The sequence below is a fragment of the Pterocles gutturalis genome, unplaced genomic scaffold (genome assembly GCF_000699245.1).
Source record: "Pterocles gutturalis isolate BGI_N339 unplaced genomic scaffold, ASM69924v1 scaffold13589, whole genome shotgun sequence".
NCBI classification, from domain to species: domain Eukaryota; kingdom Metazoa; phylum Chordata; class Aves; order Pterocliformes; family Pteroclidae; genus Pterocles; species Pterocles gutturalis.
This window is the reverse complement of record NW_010130833.1, coordinates 878-25,165: the sequence shown is the minus strand read 5'-3', so window position 1 is coordinate 25,165 and position 24,288 is coordinate 878. Positions and strand designations below refer to the sequence as shown.

The 24,288-nt window shown below is 41.2% G+C and overlaps 1 protein-coding gene across 1 annotated transcript in view; it reads right to left on the bottom strand.

Annotated features, from left to right (window-relative positions):
• Positions 1 to 21,332, bottom strand: part of ARVCF (armadillo repeat gene deleted in velocardiofacial syndrome) — a 71,108-nt gene extending 49,776 nt beyond the window's left edge. The window contains exons 1-2 of the mRNA XM_010080372.1: positions 20,829 to 21,332; positions 12,133 to 12,316 (exon numbers count right to left, since the gene is read on the bottom strand). Of these exons, the coding sequence (XP_010078674.1) occupies positions 12,133 to 12,316; positions 20,829 to 21,300 (656 nt within the window). The 5' untranslated portion in view covers positions 21,301 to 21,332. The remainder of the gene's footprint in view (positions 1 to 12,132; positions 12,317 to 20,828) is intronic.
• Positions 21,333 to 24,288: the final 2,956 nt, after the last annotated feature.

Below are 24,288 nucleotides of genomic sequence, written 5' to 3'. Positions count from 1 at the left end.
AGTCAGATTGGCGTCACCATGTACAACTGCTGTCTCCTTTATTGCTCAAAAGTTCTGTTCTGTATCCCCAGCTTTCTGACTGGAAGTTACTGCCACCCACTTTAAACCCTGCATTTTGACATTTAAAGCCTAACTTTCATACTGTGTGCAGCAGATTCACCACAAAGCCTAGATCAGGCACATTTAGAAAGTAAAAGACAACAGTCAGTATGTTCATATGGCTTTAAACTCCTCAAAACATTGCACAAGAGAATGGCACAGGCAGAAGCAGCGAGACAGAGCACTGAAAGGCTCCTCAAAGTCGTTAAAGCTACACCTATCACTTTAAACTCCTCAAAACATTGCACAAGAGAATGGCACAGGCAGAAGCAGCGAGACAGAGCACTGAAAGGCTCCTCCTGCACCTATCAGTGACTGCAGAAATAGTTAGAATCGCTCTTTTTCTAAAGTTTTTATTTTTCATTTCTTGGGGGGCAATGAAATGACAAAATGATTCTTAATAGGGCTTGCTGGCAAAACCTATATGGGAAGTTTTCTTAAAGGTGAAATGCACGAATTTCAACACCACCACAGCCAACCTTTCAGGGTCTTTGAACTCCACAAACCCATGTAAGGTCAGCTCTCAGAATATCAGGACACAAACATTAAGGTAGACATTGATAAGGTTATAATCAAACAAGATACTTTAAAAGTACATCAGTAAGAGGGTGGCTTGCTGAATCATTTGCTGTATCTTCAACTACAGAAAAATTTACTGAAAATTAATGCCTCAAGAAAAATCTCCCACATATATCACACGTAAATAAGCATGAAAACTCTGCAGGATCAAATTAATAGCTAATTAATGCTATAAGTTGTCCAGACATCAAACTTTGCAGTTTTAATGTTCTAACTAACACATCTGAAAATGTATCCTTATGAGCATCTTGTGCAGAAACATCTGCTCTATAAATACCCAACACCTGGGATTCTGCTAGTCCTCCCTACTTGTGTAATGAGATTCCTGCAGCCCATGGGATTTATCTAACATGGAAAACCAAAACCTGCAACTGTAACTCCACAGAAGTCAAGGCAACACAGATCTCAGACAGACTAAGCCCAGGGAGATGAGCACCTGCTTCCCAGAGTCTGCTCCTTCTGCTGCTCCAACACTGCAAAAGGCAGCAAAATCTCCCAATTCCCATGGGAATATTTGCACTTCAGATACATGTGCAAGTACACTAAACATCCCTAAGCACTCAGCAAAGGCAGACATGGTGAAAATGGAGACAGTATGCTTTGAGTAAGTTCTCATCTGGGGGTCCCAGGAGAAGTGCTCCCAGGGTTGGTTTCGATGATCCAGAGCAGCCTTCAAAAGCTCCTGCAACCCAGGAAAACGCCAGGCTGCGTTTCTGCCTTGGGGTTGTGAGACTCTATAGTATCTACCTCCTTGAAAAACATCACCTGGTAGTCATCAAATTCACATCTTGGGTCTTCAGGAAAGACTGCAGCGTGGAGACAAAAGTGATTACACAGACAAGAGAGCTAGTGCTAGTATTGGTCATGAAAAAGGACAGAAACTGCAATGGAATAGCCAACCTGATCACGCACTCCACCGACCAGAGTCAGGAAAAATCTCTTCCCATTTCACATCTACTCTGGAATTGTTCTTGATGCATCTCACAGATCTATTACACGTTGTGGAACGAAAGACCTAACTAAATCATGGTCCAAAGCAGATTTTCAAAGCAACATTTCTGAACACCCTCCTTTCAAGAGTGAAGAAAATCAGCAAATAGGCGACAGATCCCAGCAGACATTAACAGAGGATCTGTAGTCATCTTACACTGGGCAGCACTCCACAGAAGGAATGCAAAGCCTTGCCCAGGGCAGCAACTCCCTGAAACTCAAGCAACAGATAGGTACGCAACATACGGCATCCTGACTCAGATAACGGAGAGAGTTTTGCTTTTCACTGAACTTTTCTACATATTAGACAAACATCATTTTGTATCAGAAGAAAAGGAATTCTTCAGTGGAGTGTTTGCTACAAGACACTGAATAGAAAAGGAAGCCAAAACCCCAGCTGAGGTGATTATTAACTCTGTTACTTAGGAACTAGGCTGCCATGCAACAACTGGAACCACCCAAAGATTTTGCAATTAAACACATTTTCTCAGTGACTTGCTTGCTGGGGCAGCTTAATAAGCAAGAACCTCGACAGATGAAGTCAAAGTTACTTTTTAAGTTTGAACAACTTGAAACGGGAACTCTGCAGGGCCTTTGAGGCACTGATGATGGGCAAAATCCTGTTACAACTGCAAATAAAGTTGACTGCCTGTTGAAATGGGTGGGAACAGGGAGGAGGAGCTACCTGACCTACTCGTACACGAAACAGTGAGGACTGATACCTGCCATTCACGGCTGGTGTTCTGTACAGTCTGCTTCCCTTGCCTTGTCGCTTCAGCCCCGAGAGGCCTCTGCTGCTTCCCCTGCTTTTCAATACTTTTCCAAGAGTCCATTAAATGAAAAATGTATTTTAAAAACTACAATAGTATCTTTTTCACATCACACTGCAGAGCGTAATAGAAAGCTTCACAGTGTGCTTACCATAAAAATATACAACACACTCAAAAGAGCAATTCTAGAAGCAAAACATGGAATTACTGTCCATGTCACTCGAAGTACATAGGAAGGAAACCAGCTGTACGACTGATTTGATGTAAAACAGTAAAGCACAAATCTCATTCCAGAGATCTTAAATCCCCAGCCTTCAGCTGGAAAAAGCAACCTGGATTCTTCTCAAATTCTTGGAGTCCAGTCTGTAGACAGGACTAGTGAAAGAAGATTTGTAAGGATGTTCAAATACATGCTTTCCCTGGGAAAACAAAACAGAGGAGCACTAAGTAAATGTTAAATAAAAAGTAAATACCTACCAGCATAGAAACACATCAGGCTAGGAATCCAGTCCGTTGGTATTAAAGATTGCAGAAAATGGCAGGGAACGTGCTGAGAAATCTGTTCATGCTTTAGATAAGGTTATCATTATCACCAAATAGTCTTCTTCCTAACACACAAGTCTGAATGTAACATTTATATCTGCAGAACAGAGTTGGTATTCATCACCTGTAGGATACGTGAGCTGTTAACTACTGTCTGTGCCACACACCAAAATTATCCTCAAGAGAAAAGATGTGTAAGTAAATAAATGCATGGCACTTCATTTGCACGATTTCAATGCAAATCATGTAGCAATGCCCCCACTGTGCTCTCCCTAACAATCTGAAAGACAGAGTGGAGATGTGGAGAGCTTTTTTTTGGTTTTTAAATGATAAAGAGAAACTTCAAAATACAAACATCAGACATTTTTTTCTGAACATTAAAACTAGTATTTCCAAGACTATTGCTGTGTCTGCCACCTGGCTGGAAAGGGCCATCAGCTGTTGTCCCACAGTGCTGCAGACGAGGCTGAAAGGCTGAGGTTAGAGCATTGCTCCACACTTGGCTCCCGCTTCAGTTCAGCGGGTGTAAAGAGCACTTGGTTTAGAGACCCAGCTGGGGACGAATACAACAGGTTGGGGACTTCATTTTTTATATAAAGAGAAAGCAGAACTGGAAATTTTAAAGATCTCCTCCTAGTAACATTTCCACCTTTCTCTGGAAGAAGCGAGCCAGCGGCAGGTCACACGTGGGCTGAGTCAGAGCCGTGCTGCGGCAGAGCTGACAGGCAGTACTCAGACCTCGCTAGACCTTGACTAAGACCATCACTGAGGCTTTGCTGCTCAGACAGTTTTCTACGCTTCCACTGATAAAAACCGACAAGGTTCTCACAAGTCCAATTTAAATACACTAGTTGTTCTATCCACCTACTCCAACAGTCAGAACACTTACTATAAAAATACCCTTTTACACCCACACTTTGCTTTACTACTAAGAAATTTTTATTTGGATGTCAGCCAAAGGAGATTGATAAATAGTAGCTGCAGTAAATGCATTCTATTTCCAAGCGTATTTCTAGGTACTGAATGTCCCAAAGGAGGAATATACAGCATTTTAAAATCATTCCATCATTTCATGCAGAAATAGAATGAATTCCATACTTCAGTTCACATGAAATACCAGAAAGTTTAATTACTATTAAGTTCATTGTTCCAAAAATAAGAGAGAAAAATAAAGAACCTGCCTGTGACACAAAGATAGCCTGATCCAGGCAGCACTGGTCAAAGAACCCTGTACAATGGAGTTTGGCAGCAGATAGCGGAATCAGAAATCAAGTGGAGAATATGGTAAAAAGAAAACAGGAACAAGCCAAAGTCCAAATTAAATGAACAGAAAGATAGGGGAACTCTACTGATGGTGATGTTAGGTAGGGAGCAGCTGTTCAACTAAGAAAAGGTGTACCAGACCTGGCCAGGAGATCCCACCTGAATTCCTGCTCCACTTAAGCATCCACTTCCCAGCCAGACCCAAGAGAGAAGCAGTGGAGCAGCCCTGCTTGCCTTGCATGTAAAACCCTCCCAGTTATTTCTATAAAGGGATTGGGCTTGTTTAGTTGGTCAAATGCTCCAAAGAGGACATACCCCTGAAAAAGGACTTCACAAGCTTAGCCTGTGCTCCAGCAACACTGGCGTAGAGCAAGAGATCCACAAAGCACACTGTCACACGTCTCCTACTCATGTCAGCACTGCCTATAAGATCTCCATGCCGTAAGCAGGGGCTCAACAGCCAGCAGTACAGTTTAACAAGGTACAGATGTCAAGTCCATCCCTTGTTATTTGTGGCTTTCTATATCTGAAATATCGTTTAAAGCCTTTTCAGTAAGATGCTGACGGGCTACCTCCTGCATGACCTACTTGCAGGGCTGTAGTTTGCTCTCCTGTATTTCAGAACGATGCACAAACACACTACACAAGAATTCCGTGATGCCCAGCAGCTACTTAGCTTCCAAATTATTCCAGGCTCTGCTCACTTTATCACACATGCTTGCTGCACTGTGAAAAGAGCCTCAAAAATACAGAAATGAGGCAGCATTTATCTCATAAAGGATCACAGCTCACACGCCTTCCAAAGTGAACGATGTCCATTACAGTGACTGCCGGGAGCTTTGTTTCAGCCTTGCTCTTCAGCCCACCCCAGCGACAGATGTTTTTGTAGATTCCCTCCACTGACAGCCAAGGGAGAGGGGACCTAGATTCATTCCTAAGTAATGATAGAAGGCAATAAGCAAGTGCACAACTTTAAATTTATACTTCAGATTTGATTGTAAAGCATTAAGGTTGCATGTAACTAGGTTATGTCTGCTGCTAAAATCTATGCATAATTTATTTATATTACAAGCTAAACATCAGGAACTGTCAGAAGGAACCCTAACAACTCCTCACTAGCATGAATTAAATGCTCTGCTCATCATATAAGCCCCAGGACAGCCATATGCTGTGATCCTGCACAGTATCAGTAAGCTAATTAAGGAACTGCCTTTGCTCACTCCTCTCTATTGTGCGGGTTTTTAATTTGAGTTGTTTCTTCTCCAGTCTGGGTTGGGCAGATAAGCTTCTCCCTTCTCCACGCCGCTTGCTGCCTCCAAAGCAAAGATTCACAGGCAAAATCCTGTTCAGTATTTCTCTCTTTCTAAAACTATTCCTTTGCTGAAAGTCCAGTTCAAAAGTACCTGTTGCACACCGTAACACCGGCAGCATCATTAGCTCCAGTTTCTGGAGCAGCAGTCTGCCAAAGGCTTTACCCAGAGACACTGCAGCATCTGCCCTCATCTCCTTCGTGTGGGACACAGAGGTGCTAAGCTTTGTAGGAAGTCACGGCCAGGCCTCCTTGGTTAAACAGCTGCCCCACAAAAGCATACAGGAAGACTACTTGGGACTATGATGGGGAACACACCAACTAAGAGGAAAAATCAACCAAATCGCTCCTTTGTGGAGTGGGGGAGAAATGAAGCTCCATTACTATTTGCTGCTGATAAAAAAGAGAAAATAAAAGTCAGCACCTGAAAACTCACATTTACTTGGTTTCTCTGTTCTGCCACGGTTCAAGCAGCAAAGTTCCCCCAAGGCCAAGGGCAGCTCGGCTGGCAGCACAGCAGCAGCATCACCTGAGCTCCACCTCCTGCGCGACGCTCTACACTAGACAGCGCTTCCAGGTCAAAGATTTGCACTTAAGTGCCTTCTTTGTTCAGTCAGTTGGAGATGAAGGCTGCCTCAAGTATATGAGAGTGCAGGTAGGACAAATATTATGTGACTGTCACCATATACTATTATCATGTCTGCAGAATTTATAGATGAATAGAACTTGAAGGTAATTCACTTGGAAAGCTCTAATTCACAAGCACTTTTCTTCAGAGAAAAGCCAAACATTAATCATTAATAAGAAAGGACGGCACAAGCACCTGGCTTTGACAGCCTTTCCTCCTTCCTTTTCTCAAATTCAGCATGCCAAGATAAAGAAAAAACGGACACAAGTATCATCAAGACACTCACCCAGTAGTTTCCAGAGTGCAAAGACAGAACTTGTCTGCCGAAACAACGTCACAGATTCTATCTGACAAACCTCCTTTCCTTCCTCACAGACATGCGCTCCTGCTGCAGACAGCACGTGCTGTAGGCGTTTGCATGCACACGTGCATTCCCAAGTGTATGAAGACATCAGGACTCAAGGAGCGAGTCTGCTGACATTAAGCAGCGTTACATATGACTGATGCACTGTAAGTTACATCTACGGGACAAGATGCACACACACATACCTCAATGCTCTCTATCCTGTTCTGAAAAAGGCTTAAAACATTCTCACACAAAAACTCTATTTGGCACACCCTAGGTATTAACAATCAGGCTCCCGCAGTCCTCTTTCCTCTGAAGTACATTCAAGTAAAAAGATCCTGGAGATACCTACACATAATTTCTAATCCTGGTGGATATGTTTTCAGCTCTGAATCTACCAAGTCCTTATCTCAAGTCTTCTGCATCTTCTCACTGCATCTCGTGCTTACTCGTAGGTTTTGATTCCACAAGACCAAACTCCTAGTTTATACCTACAGGAGGTGTTTATTCCCAGTTGTCTCTAGGATCAACCACTTCAAAATCCTTGAACTACTGGTATTTACCAACTTCAGGGGAAGGTAAGAACAGAGGTGCCCATCCCATGTTAAAGATACGAAAGTGAAGATCAGTGACTAAAGTCCAGTTCCACCCAGGCACTTAGGAGTGTGAATCTCACCAAAACCAGGAGGAGATAGGGCTATTAAAAATTAGACCACAAAAGTTTATACCATTCATCTTGCCCGGAATTATGTCAGAATAGTGGCAGAACAGCAATTAACTCCACACTTCTCAAGTCTCTTGTTACAGCTCCAGCCACGAGGCTGTCCCTTCTCTTCTCAGGAGCTGATGTTGGACAAGCTGCTGTGTGCAATTTCACCTGAAGAATGCGTGTTTTAGTGGAAGGCAAGTGGGTGCAGTTTGTTTGTGTTCATACACCCACGGCCAGGTCTCTGAACCCTGCAGCTATTTCGGAATGCAAACTCCCGTGTACTTGGAGAATTGACAAGAAATGCTGCAACTACAGATGGTACCCTGGAAAAAGGAGCACTCTGCATCTGTTTGCTATGCAAATTAATTCATTTAACATTTGTTGACAGCAGGTCAGTTTAGCACAGGAATCAGGCTAGAAAGTTGGCAATTTAGGGACTAAGTTCTACTCTGTCCTCTTAGAAGTGAAAAAATCCAAGAGAGAATTAAAAGTAATTAGGCAGAAAACAGCAATTAAGCCCAGAATGAATTTCATTTTTAAACTATTAAAATTCTTGCTGCTTCCAGAAAACTAGGAATCATGGTGGATATCTACAGAGAAAACAAAAGAAGATGTGACTGCATCAGAACTGATCCACAGATGCAGCACTTCCCCTCTGAAGCAGAGAAGCACCTCAGAAGAAACCTGGAGATGCAGCGAAGGTCTCAGGCCCTGCCTGGGTGCAGGCGAGTCAGTCCCAGCTCCATCAATCCCACAAGCAATTCAACTTTTACTCTTCTCCTAAAGCACCTGTGATGGGTTAGCCCTTGGCTGGGGGACAAAACCACACACCCGCTCACACAATTTCCAGATTTCCACCATATCTATTTCTCTCAACAGGTTCGACAGAATATAAGAATACCTTTGTTTTATAAAATTACATCCAAAGTAGTACCTATCACAAGGCTCATGACCATTTTAAGTAGCAAAATTATTACAGATATAGCAGATCCATTCATCACATTGGGTCTTCCCTTATAAGCAAAACACAGCAATGGAAGAGGAAAAATAATTTTTTCCAATCTCAGGACAAGAATGGAGACAAAATTATCACCACCTGTACTGGTTTCTGAAAACTTCAGTGTTTCTTGGTAAAGATTACAGCAAAAGCATGCAATAAATTTCATTATCAGATCATAGCTTGCAAATTGGCTGTGTTGATAAGTCTTTATTTTGCAAAGGGGAATACAGGATTCCCAAAGCTTGAAGAAGTTTTTGGCAAGTCAAGTACAGAATGGGATGGCACACAGAACTCACTCATTGTGTACCAGATGATATCAGGATTCAAAAGATCCCCTCAATGGCCACAGTCCTGGGAGAAGGCTCGACTTTAGAAAGAACCACTAAAATAAACACCGGTCTCCAAAGTCAATATAAACCTTAACCAGTTGCCTTTTCTTCCTTTGATTCCTACTGGCTATATATATGGACAGTTAGCTGTGGTAGTTTGGTGTGGACATCACTAAGTATCACAGGTAATCCCAGAGTTATTTAATTCACAGCAAGAGAGATAGTATTTAAATGGCTTTCTTGATGATGAACTTTACACAGTTCCTCCGATTTCCAGCTTGTAAAGGACGAGGTTCAATGTTACTCAGTACTGTGCACAGGGCTTCCTCAAATAGCAGCTCAGACAGATCCATTCCCGAGTGCAAGTCCTTTGGCCACACACACTAAAATCAACACCCAGCATCACCGATGGATTTTTGCTACTTCGGAAAGTGGGCAGAAATCAGGGCTATACAAAGCCAGTAAGCTGCTTTAGCTTTGGGTAAGGGGCAAAAGAGCGCGTGGATCATGCCTCTTATCTTGCAAAGTTAATTCCCAAGTAAAGCAACTCCGGTGCAGATACAGACGTCTGCTAAATTACTGGCCCCAATTACTGACCCTTCTGCTAAAGCATCCTTGTATCCCACGTGTACCTGCAGCACTACACTATCTGCGCTGCTAATACCAGACATGAATCCACCCTTCAGCACATGCAGGTGAAGTTAACTACGCAGGATACAATTCACCCTGCCCTGCTCAGACCTGGACACGCAGCAGCACCTGAACTCGCAAAGTGAGGAGAGAGAGAGAGAGAGATGTACAAATTACACAGAGGAAAAAAAGTTATTGCTGCCAAGATAGGAATGCCAAGGGAAATAAGATGGATCAGAATTTGAAGAAGAGGTAAATAAGTGTTATGGGGTTTAAAAAATTTTTTTAATTACTTTTTTTTCAATTATTTTGAAATAAGTGTTTTCAAGGCTCCACATTATCAAAGAAGAGACCTAAATTAAGAACAAAGTAAAGATGAGAAAGCAGTGTGGGGAAAAAAAACGGCAAATAATTAACTGGCAGTTCACGCTGTGAATCACCGAGTTTGAAATAAACTCACCCACATCTGTTGATAAATTTCATTAATGGAAAAAATGATACTGAAATGAATGCCATCCTGCACGCGTAACGCCTGTCTTCTCCTTAGATATCTAAACTGCAAGGACATCTGAGACCTCAGAAGGTCAAAGACCTCTCAGCTGTTCAGGAAGACAACGCAGCACACACCTGAGGCTCGCTTCCGAAGGGGACAAAGCAGGCTGGCACACCATCAAGACTAATCTCCCAATTAAAGATCAAATTGGTAAACATTTTGTAGCCTGCAATAAGCTCCATTCATGGAAAATTCAATTTCTAGGACCAGCTACTGTGTCAACAAGAGAGGAGCAGGCAAAGGGGTTTCAAACACTGATGTCTGTCAGACAGATGGCTGCAAGGATTCATTCTCTGTTGGTGTTAACTATCTTCTCTTTCCGGCGCTTTTAAAGATGAGCTGCAGAGGATTTCAACAACAATGCAAAATTATTTCCAACTGCAGTAATGGTAATTACTTTTCATATGTCCATTTTTATCCCTAGATCTGGAAGTGCTCCACAAAAGGTATGTAATATCACTAACATCGTAACAAGAAGTACGAGCAACTGAAAGACAGATCATACCACATCTCTCTCTGTTGTCCTGGACTCACTTTATCTCACAGCAAGAAGGAAGGAGACAGCAAGACAGTTCTCCTCCCTTCCTAGGCAAGGGGTTGGCTCTCTCCATGGCACAACAGAGACATGGACAACCTACCCTTTTCAGATTACCTTTCCCTGATAACCCGCAATCATGACTCCATTTACCTTAGCCAACGACTTTCAAGCATGAAATCATCTTGCCCCACGTCCGACTGAACCTTCAAATTTTCCACAAGGAAGCACACAGTCCCACATGACTGTGGCAGCAGAGACTATACATGAAAGGACTGAAATCCATTTCCCCCCTTCAACAACAGAAGCAGTCACCATTCACTGGCTGCTGTCCTGACGCATCTGAAGTGCATCACTTCACCACTTTTAATTACCAAAAGGACCACTTTTAATTACCGAAAGTTCAAATTCTCTAATGAACATATCTCTGTACTACTATGCTCCACAGTCCTCTTCATTAGCCTTAAAAACACAATGCCCAAAGTTGCACAAGCTTCTACATGTCCCATAAAACCAGGACCTTGCTTTAAAATTAGAAAAACACAGCCAACCAAACAACAAACACAAAACCCCCAAGGCTATCCTGGAATGTAGAAGTTCAAGTGGATCAACATACTAATAAAAATTTATGATGTGGATTAGGTTAGTCTACTAATGATCAATTTATTGTCTACACTTACTGGAGAATCTCATATTCATTCAGATAATCCTTTTATCCCCCACCATGACTAATTTCCTCTTGCAGAACAGCATTAGAAAATGAGACACTAGTAAGTAAAAACCTATGACGTCTGGAGCCTACTTAAAGGACCTTAGTTTCCAGCGGGACCGCAAATAATTTCAGTAATGGGCCCTTTCAGAACACTTTTCATTATTTTCTTCATTTGTGAGGTTACTCAGGGGAATAGTTATTGCAATATAAAGACCACAAGCCCAAGAAATAGAAATAATGAACCAACTTGTGAAGATGCATTAATCAGTAGAAAACTGACAGAAGTATACTTCAGAGCAACAGATGGTACAATGCCAAATCTTTATTAGTTTTGTTCAAAATAATTGACTTCATCATAAAGCTGAATAATCGAACAGGGCATCTCCACTATTTTAGCTCAAAGAAAAGCAAAACTAAAGATGCTGTGTTTAGGGAACATTGGTTCTTTAGGTTTTTCAGACGGCATTAGGACTCCTCCTGACTCCAGCTTCCAGCATGTATGGTCCTACTCTCAAGGTGCTCTCAGAGATGCAAATAAAATTTCTAATCAGAAAAGCCTCCTTTGCAAGGAATATTAGAAGTAGGTTCCTAAATGGTCAGTAGTTCAGGTTTTTAACTGATTTCCCATAGGTCTTTAGTCACTTTAGGTTAAAATAGGAGCACATCCACGAAAGTGTTTGTGGCTAAAACTGGATCCAAGTTTCAGGTTCAATGTAATTCCATTAAACTGGTTTTCCAGCATCTGCCAAAAAAATGCCTTTTGATAGGAGAAGGCCTAAAACCAAGAAGTGAGTTCTCTAAAAACACAATTTTCAAATGAATAAAAACAGCACCATCCAGGGAAGCAGAGAAGGTATTAAAAATTTGTAGAAACAGCCCACTGATCACAGTACAATAGACAAATGGAAGTGTGGTTCTCAGTACTTGTAGCACAGTTTGCATTGAATGATGCTTTTGTACTTGGCTGGGCAGTTAACCTTACCTGGGTCACTCTCCATTGTATGATACACTGCCCTATACAGATCCACTCCCCCTAATGTGGATAAATGACCTACTCTTCACACTGACCTCACTGGACTACATTTACAAGTCCTACAACAACGGTAAACAGACTCACACTCCACAGTACTGCCTCACCGTAAGCAACCAGAAGTGTTCTTGAAGACAGTTGTCCACTCAGCATCGCGAGGCTTGGAGTCCTCGTTCGGCTCACTCTCCCAACCGGAATGGGGTATTATCACCTCGTTGGTAAGCGTCTGCAGGCCGTGGTTGATGATGACCATCTTCAGGGGCTCATAGGAGGATAAGTTCCACAGGGTGCCTGCAGGAAAAACAGTGATTATTAAATAACAAGAGAATAACTACTATTTTAAATCTCCAGATTGAATAGAATCACTAGATTCACAGAGAATCACTAGAAGGCTAAATGATAAAACTACACGAAAATGCGAAACCCTTTGGTGAGATGCCAGACTAGCACAGAGGTTAGGGAAAATTCCACAGTTACTGCAACAGAAACATTTCCAAAACCACAAAAGCACTTTTATCAAGACATGGATATTGTTGAAGTCATCAAGTCCTACACCAGAGTACATAAATGTGATGTGCTGTTGGAGATTAATAGGATTTTCCTGCTATATACAAATTTAGTCACGCTTTGAAGTCTAGCTATGCCTCAAAGTAAAAATTCATCCAGAGCAGCAGACAAGTTTATTGAGCAAGCCTTAAAAACAGGGATGAATTTATGGAGGATCATTGATCCTATGCTTATCCTCTGCACAAGACAATATTTCATTCAAGACTCCTCTCTATTATTTACCTTGACATTTTCTTGTCACAGGCAATATCTGTGTTCAGATCACCTGGTGCCACAGCATATGTTTCCTCAAGGAAGCTGAGAACCAAAACTTCTCTATTTTTACCTCAATTATGAGCCAAAGTAGACAGAAGTCAAACATCAAAACGATGTAACTGAAGAACAGCCTCACAATGGTGGAAATACCCAGTCATAGGTAAACGATACACCTGCCCAGCGGACCTGCATCAGCGTCCTGGCAGCTACTGCTCTGTACGTTAGGACTACAAGAGGACTTGCACTTCAGAGATAATTTCTCCGTAGGCCCAGCCTGGCAACACTCGAGAACTATCCGTAACAACACTTGGAGGGAGCCAGATGCATGGTTCTGATCTCCAAGGAAAAGTGTGAAGCCTAGCAAAATTTCAGAGAGACTGAATGGAAAACTTTGATTCCCCAGAATACACAGGAAGTCTGCTAAGTGGATAAAACATTAACCTGAGGCTCCCTGTGTTACTGCAGCTGTGAATTTGTGCCTAGTACAGTGCAAACTGTAGAGACTCACCTCTCGGGATACGCGTCTAAAGCAAAACACAGAAGAACAACAAAGACGCAACTTTTTGTTTCAGTCCCTGTCCATCACGCCAAGTTTGAAACCCTACAATTTCCAAACCATAAAAATGACTGGAAAAAGACTTTGGATCAATTACTTTAGTCACACAGACTAACACACACTGGACGTGTTGGACCCTGCCAGGGAGCGGCAGGCAGGTGGCAGCGAGGGGTCTGCAGCCGCACAGGGACCCGCGTGCCCAGAGCCACCGCGCCTCCCTCCAGCGGGTAACGGCGGCGTCTCCTGGGTACCCTCCCTCGCGCTCAGGCTTCCCCTGCTGCAAGCCTCAAGTGGCAAATGCCAAACGGCCTATTTTAATATCAGAGTATTATCCATATAGGGCCATGACAGGTACCAGGTCAGGACGGGAATTTTATCTCCTTTTGAGCAGCGAGTGGCACTTCTGCGATAACCTCGAAGGACGATGATTAGCGGAGCCTCAGAAGTCAAACACCATGGTGTCTGCTGTTCAAAGTGATCTTTAAAAAAATCCAGGCATCTGTTCAGACTTAGGAGACCATATTAATTAATAAAGAAGCTCTGAGGCAGACAGCAGAATGAACACCATAATGTTTCTTCCAGTATTTTTCTAAAAACATACAAAAATACTGCTTGTTTGGCCTATTGCCCTTGCCATTCACAGACAACACACTGTATGAGGTTTTTATAACCTACTTTTTCTAGTTTTCAAACAAGACTGTACAGGTGAAATATGAATTAATTTTCTCTTTGTACCCATTACAATAAATCACCCTTTGTCTTTGCAAAACACCAAACAATGGACAATAAGAAAAAAAAACCAAAACCAAGCAGAAAATGCTAATTGGCCTCATTTTGTTGTGGAAGAAAACCTTTACTTCTCATAACAAATTGGCTCAAAAATAAACAAGAAACAGATGCGAGTCAATATTTATAATGAGACTATAAAACCTGACATATAAGCTACCCAATTAATTTTGAATACTTCAATAGACAGTCTTTCTTTAGTTATTGCACACCAATTCCTTCAGCATACCAGACTCACTGATATAAAAATAATAATTACAATTAAATCCCTAAATGCATTGCTGGCTCAGCACTTCAAAATTCAAATGCAAAATCTGAACATCCATCACCAAAAGAGATAGATAAATCCCAGCATTTGGCATTTGCAGGGGTCAAAAAACCACTATTAGGAGAAGACAGCGTCAACTGAGGAACCCAGTACAGTGTTCATAAGGATCACACGTTTCTGTTCTTTTGGAACTGCAAACCATTGAAACTGGAAAGAACGTGGAGATCTAAAATCATCTGGATGTGGAAGATTAAGTTTTCAAATCTGACAGCCCTTCATATTTAAGAGCTCCATCCTTAAAAGCACACACTTCCCTTGCACTTGAAATGAGATTGTCTTTTCCCCTTTCCTGGAGGATTGACATGATGTATTATCTGTAGAGTGAACCTAGATAGGCAAATTTCAGTGCTTAAGAAGAATCAGGCAGACATATACCTAAAAAGCCAAAAATACATATAAAATTTCCAAGAGCTCTAATATTACAGGATGGTACAAAAGTTTTCCAGTGCTCAAATATTTTACTTGTTTTAAGACTTAGAGATTTGTGTCCAGATTTCAATACCTTCAACCTTAATGCATAAAATAAAATCATCATCTCCAAACTCCCTCTGCTCCTATATTCTCATTCACCAGTGGTTACTTTAAGAGACTAGATGCAGCTGGGATTCAATAGTTTTCTAACTGGATTGCAACACCGAAACCAGCACTAGCCTGCCCATCTACCACACACAAGTCAGCTTTGCTGACACTAGTAACCCCATCCAGACCGAGAGAACTACCTGCCCCTACAAAAGGATCTCTTGTACGTATTCACCCAGAATTTTTTTTTTTAAAAGGCTGAATGCAATTTATGCAATAAACCATTTAGGGCAAACACATTTTGACTGTCAATCTCATTGAGCAGCTACCAGCCAACAGAAGCTGACGTTAAACAGAATGTCCTTCCTCCATCCTCTTTGAAGGAAAAAAAGTTTACAAGCTTTTCAATCTCATCCACCTCCCACCTCTCAAATGTTTCATAGAAAATACCAACAAACTGTGAAAAATAATAAAGTCTTACTATATTAAAAAAATATGCACAAGGCTCTTCAAATTACTAAAAAAATGCCAAAACACTTAAATTTATAATATTCTCATTGATGGTTGCATGAGGAATACCAAGATAATCCCTCTGTTGAGCAGGATTCAGTGAAGGAAAACACACAGCACTTAACAGAATGGTCCCAAGACAAACAGTGATGAGACAATCTTGTGGTTCCAAAGGCAGAGAAAAAAATTCAGATTCAAGGTTGGCTTCTTTGGGAAAATATTCTACAAGAAGTGACAAAGAAAATAAACAACAACAATACATTTTTTTTTATTCAAAATTATGAACCAAAGGTGTCTAAAAGCCCAGTATCCTTTCAGCTCCTGAGAAAAATTCAATGGAAAAGATACTGATAGTGGCAGCCATGGAAACTTAAAAAAAAAAAAAAAAGTGAACAAATTCAGATCAGACAGTAGGTTTTTGCGGTGTGAGAGAAAAATCTAAGTTAAAAAAAATTTAAATCCTTGTAAATTTGACATCCATCTTCAAAAATCATTCCCTATCTCTATTAGCATAACACACTAATGATCTAACAAGCTGGAAACACTGTTTTTAAAACTTTAAGTTTAATCAATTCAGATGAATAGCACTCAAGAGAAATCAAGTCACTAACACAGCAGCATAAGGGAAATGAAGTTATCTAAATTTTCCATGCACTTTAGGACTAGAGAAGGAAGATGAACTACTGCTTTTCAGAAGACGATCACAATCATGATCCATCTTTATTTTATTCATGAGGACTACTTGCAATATATATATATATTTCTAACTACAGCAATTACCTCTACTCTTTCAGCATGTTAAGCAGGGACAACAGCTACAAGTTTTTATTTCAGAAGTAGGTTATTGTAAAAATACACTAAAAATTACTATAAGCTAAACATAGCTATACAATTTATGTAATATCAAAAGTGATTAGGGCCACAGCCATAATTTCCTAAACCTCCACCTCCTTGGAGTTGTGAAAAGATTTCTAAAGAAATTGTGGCAGAACACACAGATGCTATTATATTCTGAAATCCAAGGAAAATGTGTTCCTGCTGTGCTTGCTTACTTGCAAAATCCAGTGTCACCAAAAAAATAGATAAAGGATTAAACAACTTCATCTAAGGTCCATACTAAATCATTTAGTATTTGGGAAAATAAAGCGCTCTGCACTGCATTCATTGAGGGCTTCTTGTTGCGTTGGTTCCGTATGCATTTGTTTGACAGACTTGTTTGCATCATTCCAAGTCCTGAAGATTGGAGCTGTGCTTCTTCCAGTTAAGTAGCGATCAAGTTGAGATGCTCAACGTGCACCACTGTGTCACAGAACACACTGTGAAAAGGGACCTGCTTCTGACAAGCCTTCTCTTGGAAAACAGGAGTAAGCTCATCTGTCATCAGAAAGTTCAAGATACATCAAAGAGAAGTTCATGTCTGATCAGCTGACATGAATGCCCAAAACGTGTGAATTCTGAGCAAATTCATCAATCTGCAAGTTTTATTATAGTATTAGATCAAAATATTTCCTCTGCAGAACATTTTGGAGGTCAATCATTTTTCAATTAAAACCAGGTTGGCAACATACAACATCAGGAAAACCACGTTCTGCACCACTTAAAATTAGTGCGATGTCGTTAAACAACAAAATTACTTTCAATGTTCTCACAAAGAACAGAATTACTCATTAAAGCTTCCAACCTCTGATTGCTTTTCAGAGAATGTAACAGATTTCTGGTCTTGCATATCTGATGGGAACACTTCCTCCACATATACCCCTTATCACTCAAGATAAAATTTTGCCACTTTCCCAATCAGAACAGACTTAATTCCGTATCATCTTAATCCTCATTTGTCTCCATTTCTCAAGAAAATGATCCACTGAAAGTTCAGTACGACAGCTCCAAGACTAGAAAGGGATGTCAGGGAGAATTCTATGGAATATTTCTCATCACAACTCTACTCACGATTTACTTACAGACATTCTAACAGTTAAATCAAGCTTTTCTCAGTACAGTAGATGGGAGACATTTTGTAACTCCACACTTTAAAAAAGAAAGAAAAGGGAGGTCTGTGGTTATTTTGTGATTGTATCTTCAGTTTTAAAGGTATTTTTACATGCCTCATGTATCTGTCTTACCTTGAGGGACCTCATGTTTTGGTGCCATTTGGAAATATGTCTGGTAAAAAAGACATGGCATTAACCCAGAAAAAGTCTTCAAATTCTGCTAAAACCAGTGTTATCTGAAAAAAGAAAAAAAGCTACAGACCTGCTTTACTCTGGCAGTAGTGTTATATCAATATACTCAGCTTGCTTCCAAAATCGCACAGCAATACGTTTGTCTAACCTGCGTTCTCCAAAACATATATTCTGGGAAGTAGTCAAGTCTCACTCATTCAGCACTGAGCATCACACGTTCAATTCCTCTCTCATGCTCCCCTCCCACTGCATCCACCTCTCCCCCATTTTTAACATGCTGGTGTGGCTATTTTCCCCACTCCATTAACCCACTGCCCAGACCATACTGTTTGGACAGCTGTGGCTGCTGTGTCAGATCACCAAGGTAATGGGAGGCCACGGAGCTGTACTGAAGCCAATGACTGGCTCTCAAATTAGATTAGAATAATGCTCTCTTTTGCCAGAAAGCATCCTCTTCGGCTGTAAATAATGTGTCTCATTGTGTGCTCCCATGTACCTCCTGTCCTGCAGGCAGGGTCCTGCACCCAGAGAAGTAAAATGTCAAGACTGGACATGCTCTTGAATTTGGACAACTGAATTACTTACATTTCTTTAAATTATTTAAATCTCTTTGGAAAGCAGGATTATTCTATCATTCATCCACATCTGGGACGACCAGCTAACGATTACTATTCAGCTTTCGAAAAGCAGCCAGTATTGGGTTAAAGAAACCTCAAAACACAGAAAAGTCAATGTGTCATACCAAACTTGAAATTGCAGGCTGTTAAAAGAAATAAACAAACAAAACCTGTATGCTCTTGTCTTTCTCCCATTTTTTTTGCCTTATTGCAGAAGTCCCCAAAGATTTCACTGCAGACGGAATGAAAACCTTTCATGGCAAAGGCAGACTTTGGTTTATCACTAGGGAAAAGCACCCGGATAGGAAGTCAAGATTTCTACCACGACAACTACAGAATTGGAATCTGAATTTTTGAGGCTGCAAAACACAGTCCTTTTGTAGCAGCCCTGGCTGAATGTTCCCTCTGCACTTCAAGTTGGCTCTTGTTTCTCTCCGCTGACTTCTGGAGCTCATTTTTTGACTAGACAATTCCCCATTATCAGTCGAGGCTTTGAACACTGACTGCAAGTACACCAGCATCAGTCACAGAGGCATTGCTGGAATACTCTTCTCCTCTGTGCTGATGCTTGAATGTCTCACACCGGATCTGGTGATATCATTTAGAAGTGGAATGAAATTATTCCTGGTTAGGTGGAGATTAAATGCACATCACCTGTTGCTGGACATCTGTTTAGGTTAATGCCCTCAGTATTCCTGGTGCTTCTCAGTAAGGGGAAATAAAGAGCTTTAAATAGCAAAAACCAAAGTGGAATAAAAATACTACATTTAATTAGCAGGAGCTACTGTCAAGTAAAATGCATTTGAACTGTAAAACTAATTAATCAAATGGAAATCAAAGCAATCGCCATTTAGAGTGAAAAGGGAAAACATCCAGCTTGTTTTTGCCATTTCAGAAGTGACTGATTACCACTTAGCATTATAATGATATTCCTTCAAAGTAAATTATAGACTGGCTTCTTCTTTCTTGAATCTAAAGAAATAAATTTATTCCTTCTCAGCACTCCAGAAATGAGTTTTGAGTAAACTAGAACAGCAGATAAACAGATATTCTATATTTAAAAAAAAAAAATTAAGTCAGCCATCATACTAAATTAGTGTAACAAATGGAATATAAACACTACCTGCAGAGTTTCCATGTTAAGAGAGAAAGCACAGACAACAATCAAAGCACGACCAACACATACTACTTAGAGGTTCTTTGACAATACAGACAGCTCTCCTTTACCAGCTCAATGGAAAAGGACTGGAAAAATATCCCTGCTAGTTTCTACACTCTATTTTTAGACCTAGTTTGCTAAATATCCTATAATTGCTGGGAAGAACAGTTGGAACACCCAAGGCCACTCTTCATCCCAGAGAATTATGATTACCAGTAAAAACTTGGAGAGCCTACTATAATTTCTTTTTAGGTGATTATAGGATTATGATGTTTACTTCTAATAGCTTAATCCACATCTGCAACAGGGTCTGCCTGGAGAATCCAACACTGATAAACAGTTTTAACCCTGGACCCGTTTCTGCACTCGCAAAACTTTCTGAAAAAAATCTGTTCTGGCACTGAAACTCATTGCAACCGCCCTGGTTTCCATCCAAACATCCCCTGCTGCTTCTGAGAAGAGAAAGGGAAATCCATTTCACTCCTCATGAGTTATGGGAGACTGAAGAACAATATATTTCTCCTGAGTTTAAGAGCTGACATACTTTTCCACCCTTTTCCACTTAATAGCTGAACTTTGGAACTTGGCATATACTTTATTACTCTCTTTGGACGATGTCCAAGACTAAGTTAAAATAAAAAACAGGTTGAATAATGGAGTTATAAGAGATTGAAAACTCCCTGCAAAGCGTGCACAAACTCAGTAATTTCAAAATTTAATTCTCCCTTTTCCAATTATTGCCACAAGCAACCCTTCTATCCAGAGCATCTCAACCGCAGACTCTACACTCCCTAAAATTTGAGTTTTCCAGTCCAGAAGTGTTGCAACTTTACACACAGCCTCAGAGTCCCGACACCAGGGGCTGGAAGTGCTCCTGAGGAGACCAACTGTTCTATCAATACGAAGTAGTGGGAACATGGCAGCAGGATTGTTTTATAAGAGATTAACAAGGAAAGATTTAGATTAGCATATTTTACCTCGTGATTATAACACACTGAGGGCAAGCACACTACAAATTACCTGTCAATGAAGTGACTGTAACTCATTTAAGCTTCAGTAACTCAACCACATGCTACATCCAGGAAGCATCATCTGTCTCTCAGCAGCCAGGGAAACCCGAGTGTGCTACATACGCTGATGATCTCTGTTTCCTCCTGCAGGGCACGGTCGCCTTAGGCCTTCTCACACCATGAATGTCGTGCTGCTAAAGAAACAGCTGCAGCCAGTGACCTAAAGTTTCCTTCTCTGGTCTCCAGAAATTCTTGTACCTGAAGCTGAAAAGATTCCTCTAAAGAATAATGAATCAAAGAAACTACAGACACTGACCTGTAATTAGCTCTCTGACTTCCATGTCATTTGTTTTTCGCAATAGCCTGATCAACGCAGGGATCCCATCACAGTTCTTGATAGCCACCTTGTTTTCGTTATCCTTCCCATAGGAGATGTTTCTGAGAGCCCCACAGGCTTTGCGATGGACCTCTGGCTTTGGATGATCAAGCAGACCCACCAAGATGGGTATCCCTTTAAGGTGCCTCACGTCCTTTTTGATTTTATCATTCTCGTAGCACAAGTGCTGCAAGTAGGCTGCGGCATTAGACTTGACGGGATCGATGGGGTGGCTGAGCATGGCAATCACTTCAGGGAGGTCAGGGTCCCTCCACCTGGGGTCTTTACGAATGCTGTCAATAGAGGGGGAGCGCTTCCCCAGACGGTCAATACTGGCCATGCTTCCTCTCTCTGGCTGTGCCAGCGGCGCCGCGTAGCCACCATGAAGGTAAGGTATCCTCTCTTCAACCATCTCTGTCTCAATGGGGTCATCGTAGCTCCTGTGAGAAGCAACAGTCCCAAGAGAAAGAAAGGGGGGAAAAAAAAATAAGCACATTTAAACATTCTGTACCTCTGAGTCAGTGAGGAGATTTCAGCTACGTGCAAACCTTTTATCATCACAAACACCATTAGGGGCAGCACATTTACACTTTCAAATAATTTATTTGTAGTAACTCGAAAATTAACCATAGCTGAGCACTCAGCAGTGATGGGACTGCAGCACAGTATTTGCTTGGCTAGCAATGAAATGATGACAGGAACCACAAGCCATCAAACAGATTGCTTTCATTTTGGTCACTTAGCAGAACAATTATGAGAGAGCTGGATTGCATTTAGCAGGAAACACTGAGCTTCATTAATGCTGCTGCTTCTGTAACAAACAAAAACTCTAATTAAAGGCTTTCAAGGTCTGGGCAGGGACCACAGACACTTTTCAGCACGTCTGAGAAGTTCCACTACATTTCCATGTTGATGCTCACACAAGTACACTGAACTCGAGACACATAACAACGCCAAAGATGATGGAAAACCTGGATCCAAGCATGCAATAAAAGTCTATCTAGTACAGAATCGTGCGGAATACAGACAAGAGGCTGATGGTCAAGAGACCTGGCTCCAGCTTTTAACATCAGAGTATTTTGCTGGATATCCAAAAAGTCCAGTACTTTGAACTTTCCTCCCCAGATCAGCAACTAACCTGGATGTTAGACATTCTTAAGATCCTCTACAGCATTAGAACGGATGGAACCCACCTTGTTGTGCCATAATTCACCGTGTGTAACTGAAGCAGTCAGTCACAACCAGCTCACACACCTATTTAGATACTACTGTCCTAGTTCAAACACAGGGCAAAGTTACCATCAACAGAGCTGAAAATACTCTAACATTCTCAAACTACAAGTGCCCATCATCTTAAAAAAAAACAAAGACAAAAACAGTGTTTGACAAATACTTCTTTAACAACCACCGCTGCAACTATAATCTCCAACCTTCAGTAAAAAAATCCTCCCCCTCCAATCACTCCCTACAACCACCTGCTAAAGACAGAACATTTCTGCAAAAGATTTGTAAGGAAAGGCATTTACAACTTCAGATTTTTTTTTTGAGATTCACTGATACACTTCATCCCTTATCCAGGCTTTCACCTTTCGTCCTCCAAAACCCGCACAGATCGCACAGGGGAGCTTCAGTGCACGTGTGGTGCTGCACCCATCCGTGAGATAATACTTCAAAGTACAAAAAGGAGAAGAGAAGTACAAAAGGAAACCTGAAGCTTGCGTGCAGTTACCCACTGGTCACAAATTCTTCAGTTTTGTATGTGAATAAACCCACACTGAAATAAGGCAGCTTGCACCCCACAGTTACGAGCTCCCACGAACACCCTCACCTTTGCAACCTATCCCCTCCCAGGCTTTGCCCCGAATGCTCCCACCAGCTCCCCAGCCCGGCTGAGAAGGATGAAGAGCAGAGGTGACCCATGGGGGAGCTGAATCAAAGTTCCCATTAATCCCATTATTTTAAACTTCAAGTACGGATGATCTTTCTTCTTCATCCTCTCTTCCCTCTAATACTACTCTTAATAGATGTTAACTTAAACTGACTTCTTATATATACTCCCCCCCACCAACAGCAGCAGCAGCTTTTTGCCTTTTCTGTTTTTTTCCTGGAGAGATTAGCTGTTATCTCAGTCCTGTAGTTATCGCAGTCAAGGAAGTAGGTTTAATTACTACAAAATGTTTCTTAAAAACTTTCATTTTAAGCACTGACTAATGTTAGTGAACAACTTCTGACGTCATGCTGAAGGAAATACAGACCATTAGAACTCAGAAAGAAAATGGAGCTTGCTGTTATCCTACAGGGACCACTAATTAAACCAGACTCTGGGGAGGAGAGCAACCGGAGGTGGAGGCTGAACTTAGTCTTGTACAATTAACGCTTTTAATGTTAAAAGCGCCTCAGCTGACTTTAAGTTGCTTTTATTGCTGCTCTAAACCATAAGCTGAATGAAAGGACAAAAGTGGGCCAGTATCCAAAACTCAGAATGAATCTGAAGAAATCCTTTTATCGATGCAGTTATGTGTGTATGTATAATTCAGTACCTGCTCTACACAGTAATTTACAGTGGCTGGACAGCCATTGTGTCCTCTATAACAGAACAAAGCTGTTGCCATCATTCCAAGAAGAAAGTAACTACATTGAAAAGATTTACTTTTGTGCACGTGCACAGGGCAGAAGTAATAACAAAACCCTTTAACTGCTCTTCAAATTGTGACATATGCAAATTTGGGACAACCAGCATTAAAATAAAAACTCATTTCTCAAATTCATACTCATGTTCAATTCTTATTGACTGCATAAGGGAAAAGTATCAGAAGTTTAATTTCAATAATTGCTCTCTGCGCAGCTGTTGCTTGCTGGAGTTGGTAACTCGCAATTCAGCACGTCTCAGTCCTACGAGCTGCCCACAAGATCACCGTACACCACTGCAATTATACCCGCACAACTAAGTTTCTCTCTCCTTCTCATCCATACAAATACACAAAGATAATCATTATCTTGGGATGCAGTTTGTTTGCATTATTTCCATGAAGCCTTCTGAACAGAACCACACAGATGGGCCCATCTTCCTCCCGCTGTGCCCCCTCCCCTGTGCCACACACAGCTCCTTGCTTTCATTACATTTGCCCAAAATAAACCTTCAGGGTTAGGACTTGAAATTGCAACACCGCCATGACAAGAGAGAGCACCGCTAACTCTTGTATCAACAGTACTAACTTTTTTTTAATTGTCCATCACTAGTTATTAAATATGAATGTGAACACCTGAAGTAAAAAAAAAAATCAGTTAAGAAAAAAAAAAATCACATCCCAACTTGCAACTTGTTCTAACACAGTGTGCTGGATTTGTCTGGGATAGTTACTTTTCTCCATAGTCGCTGCTATGGGGCTGTGTGTTGGAT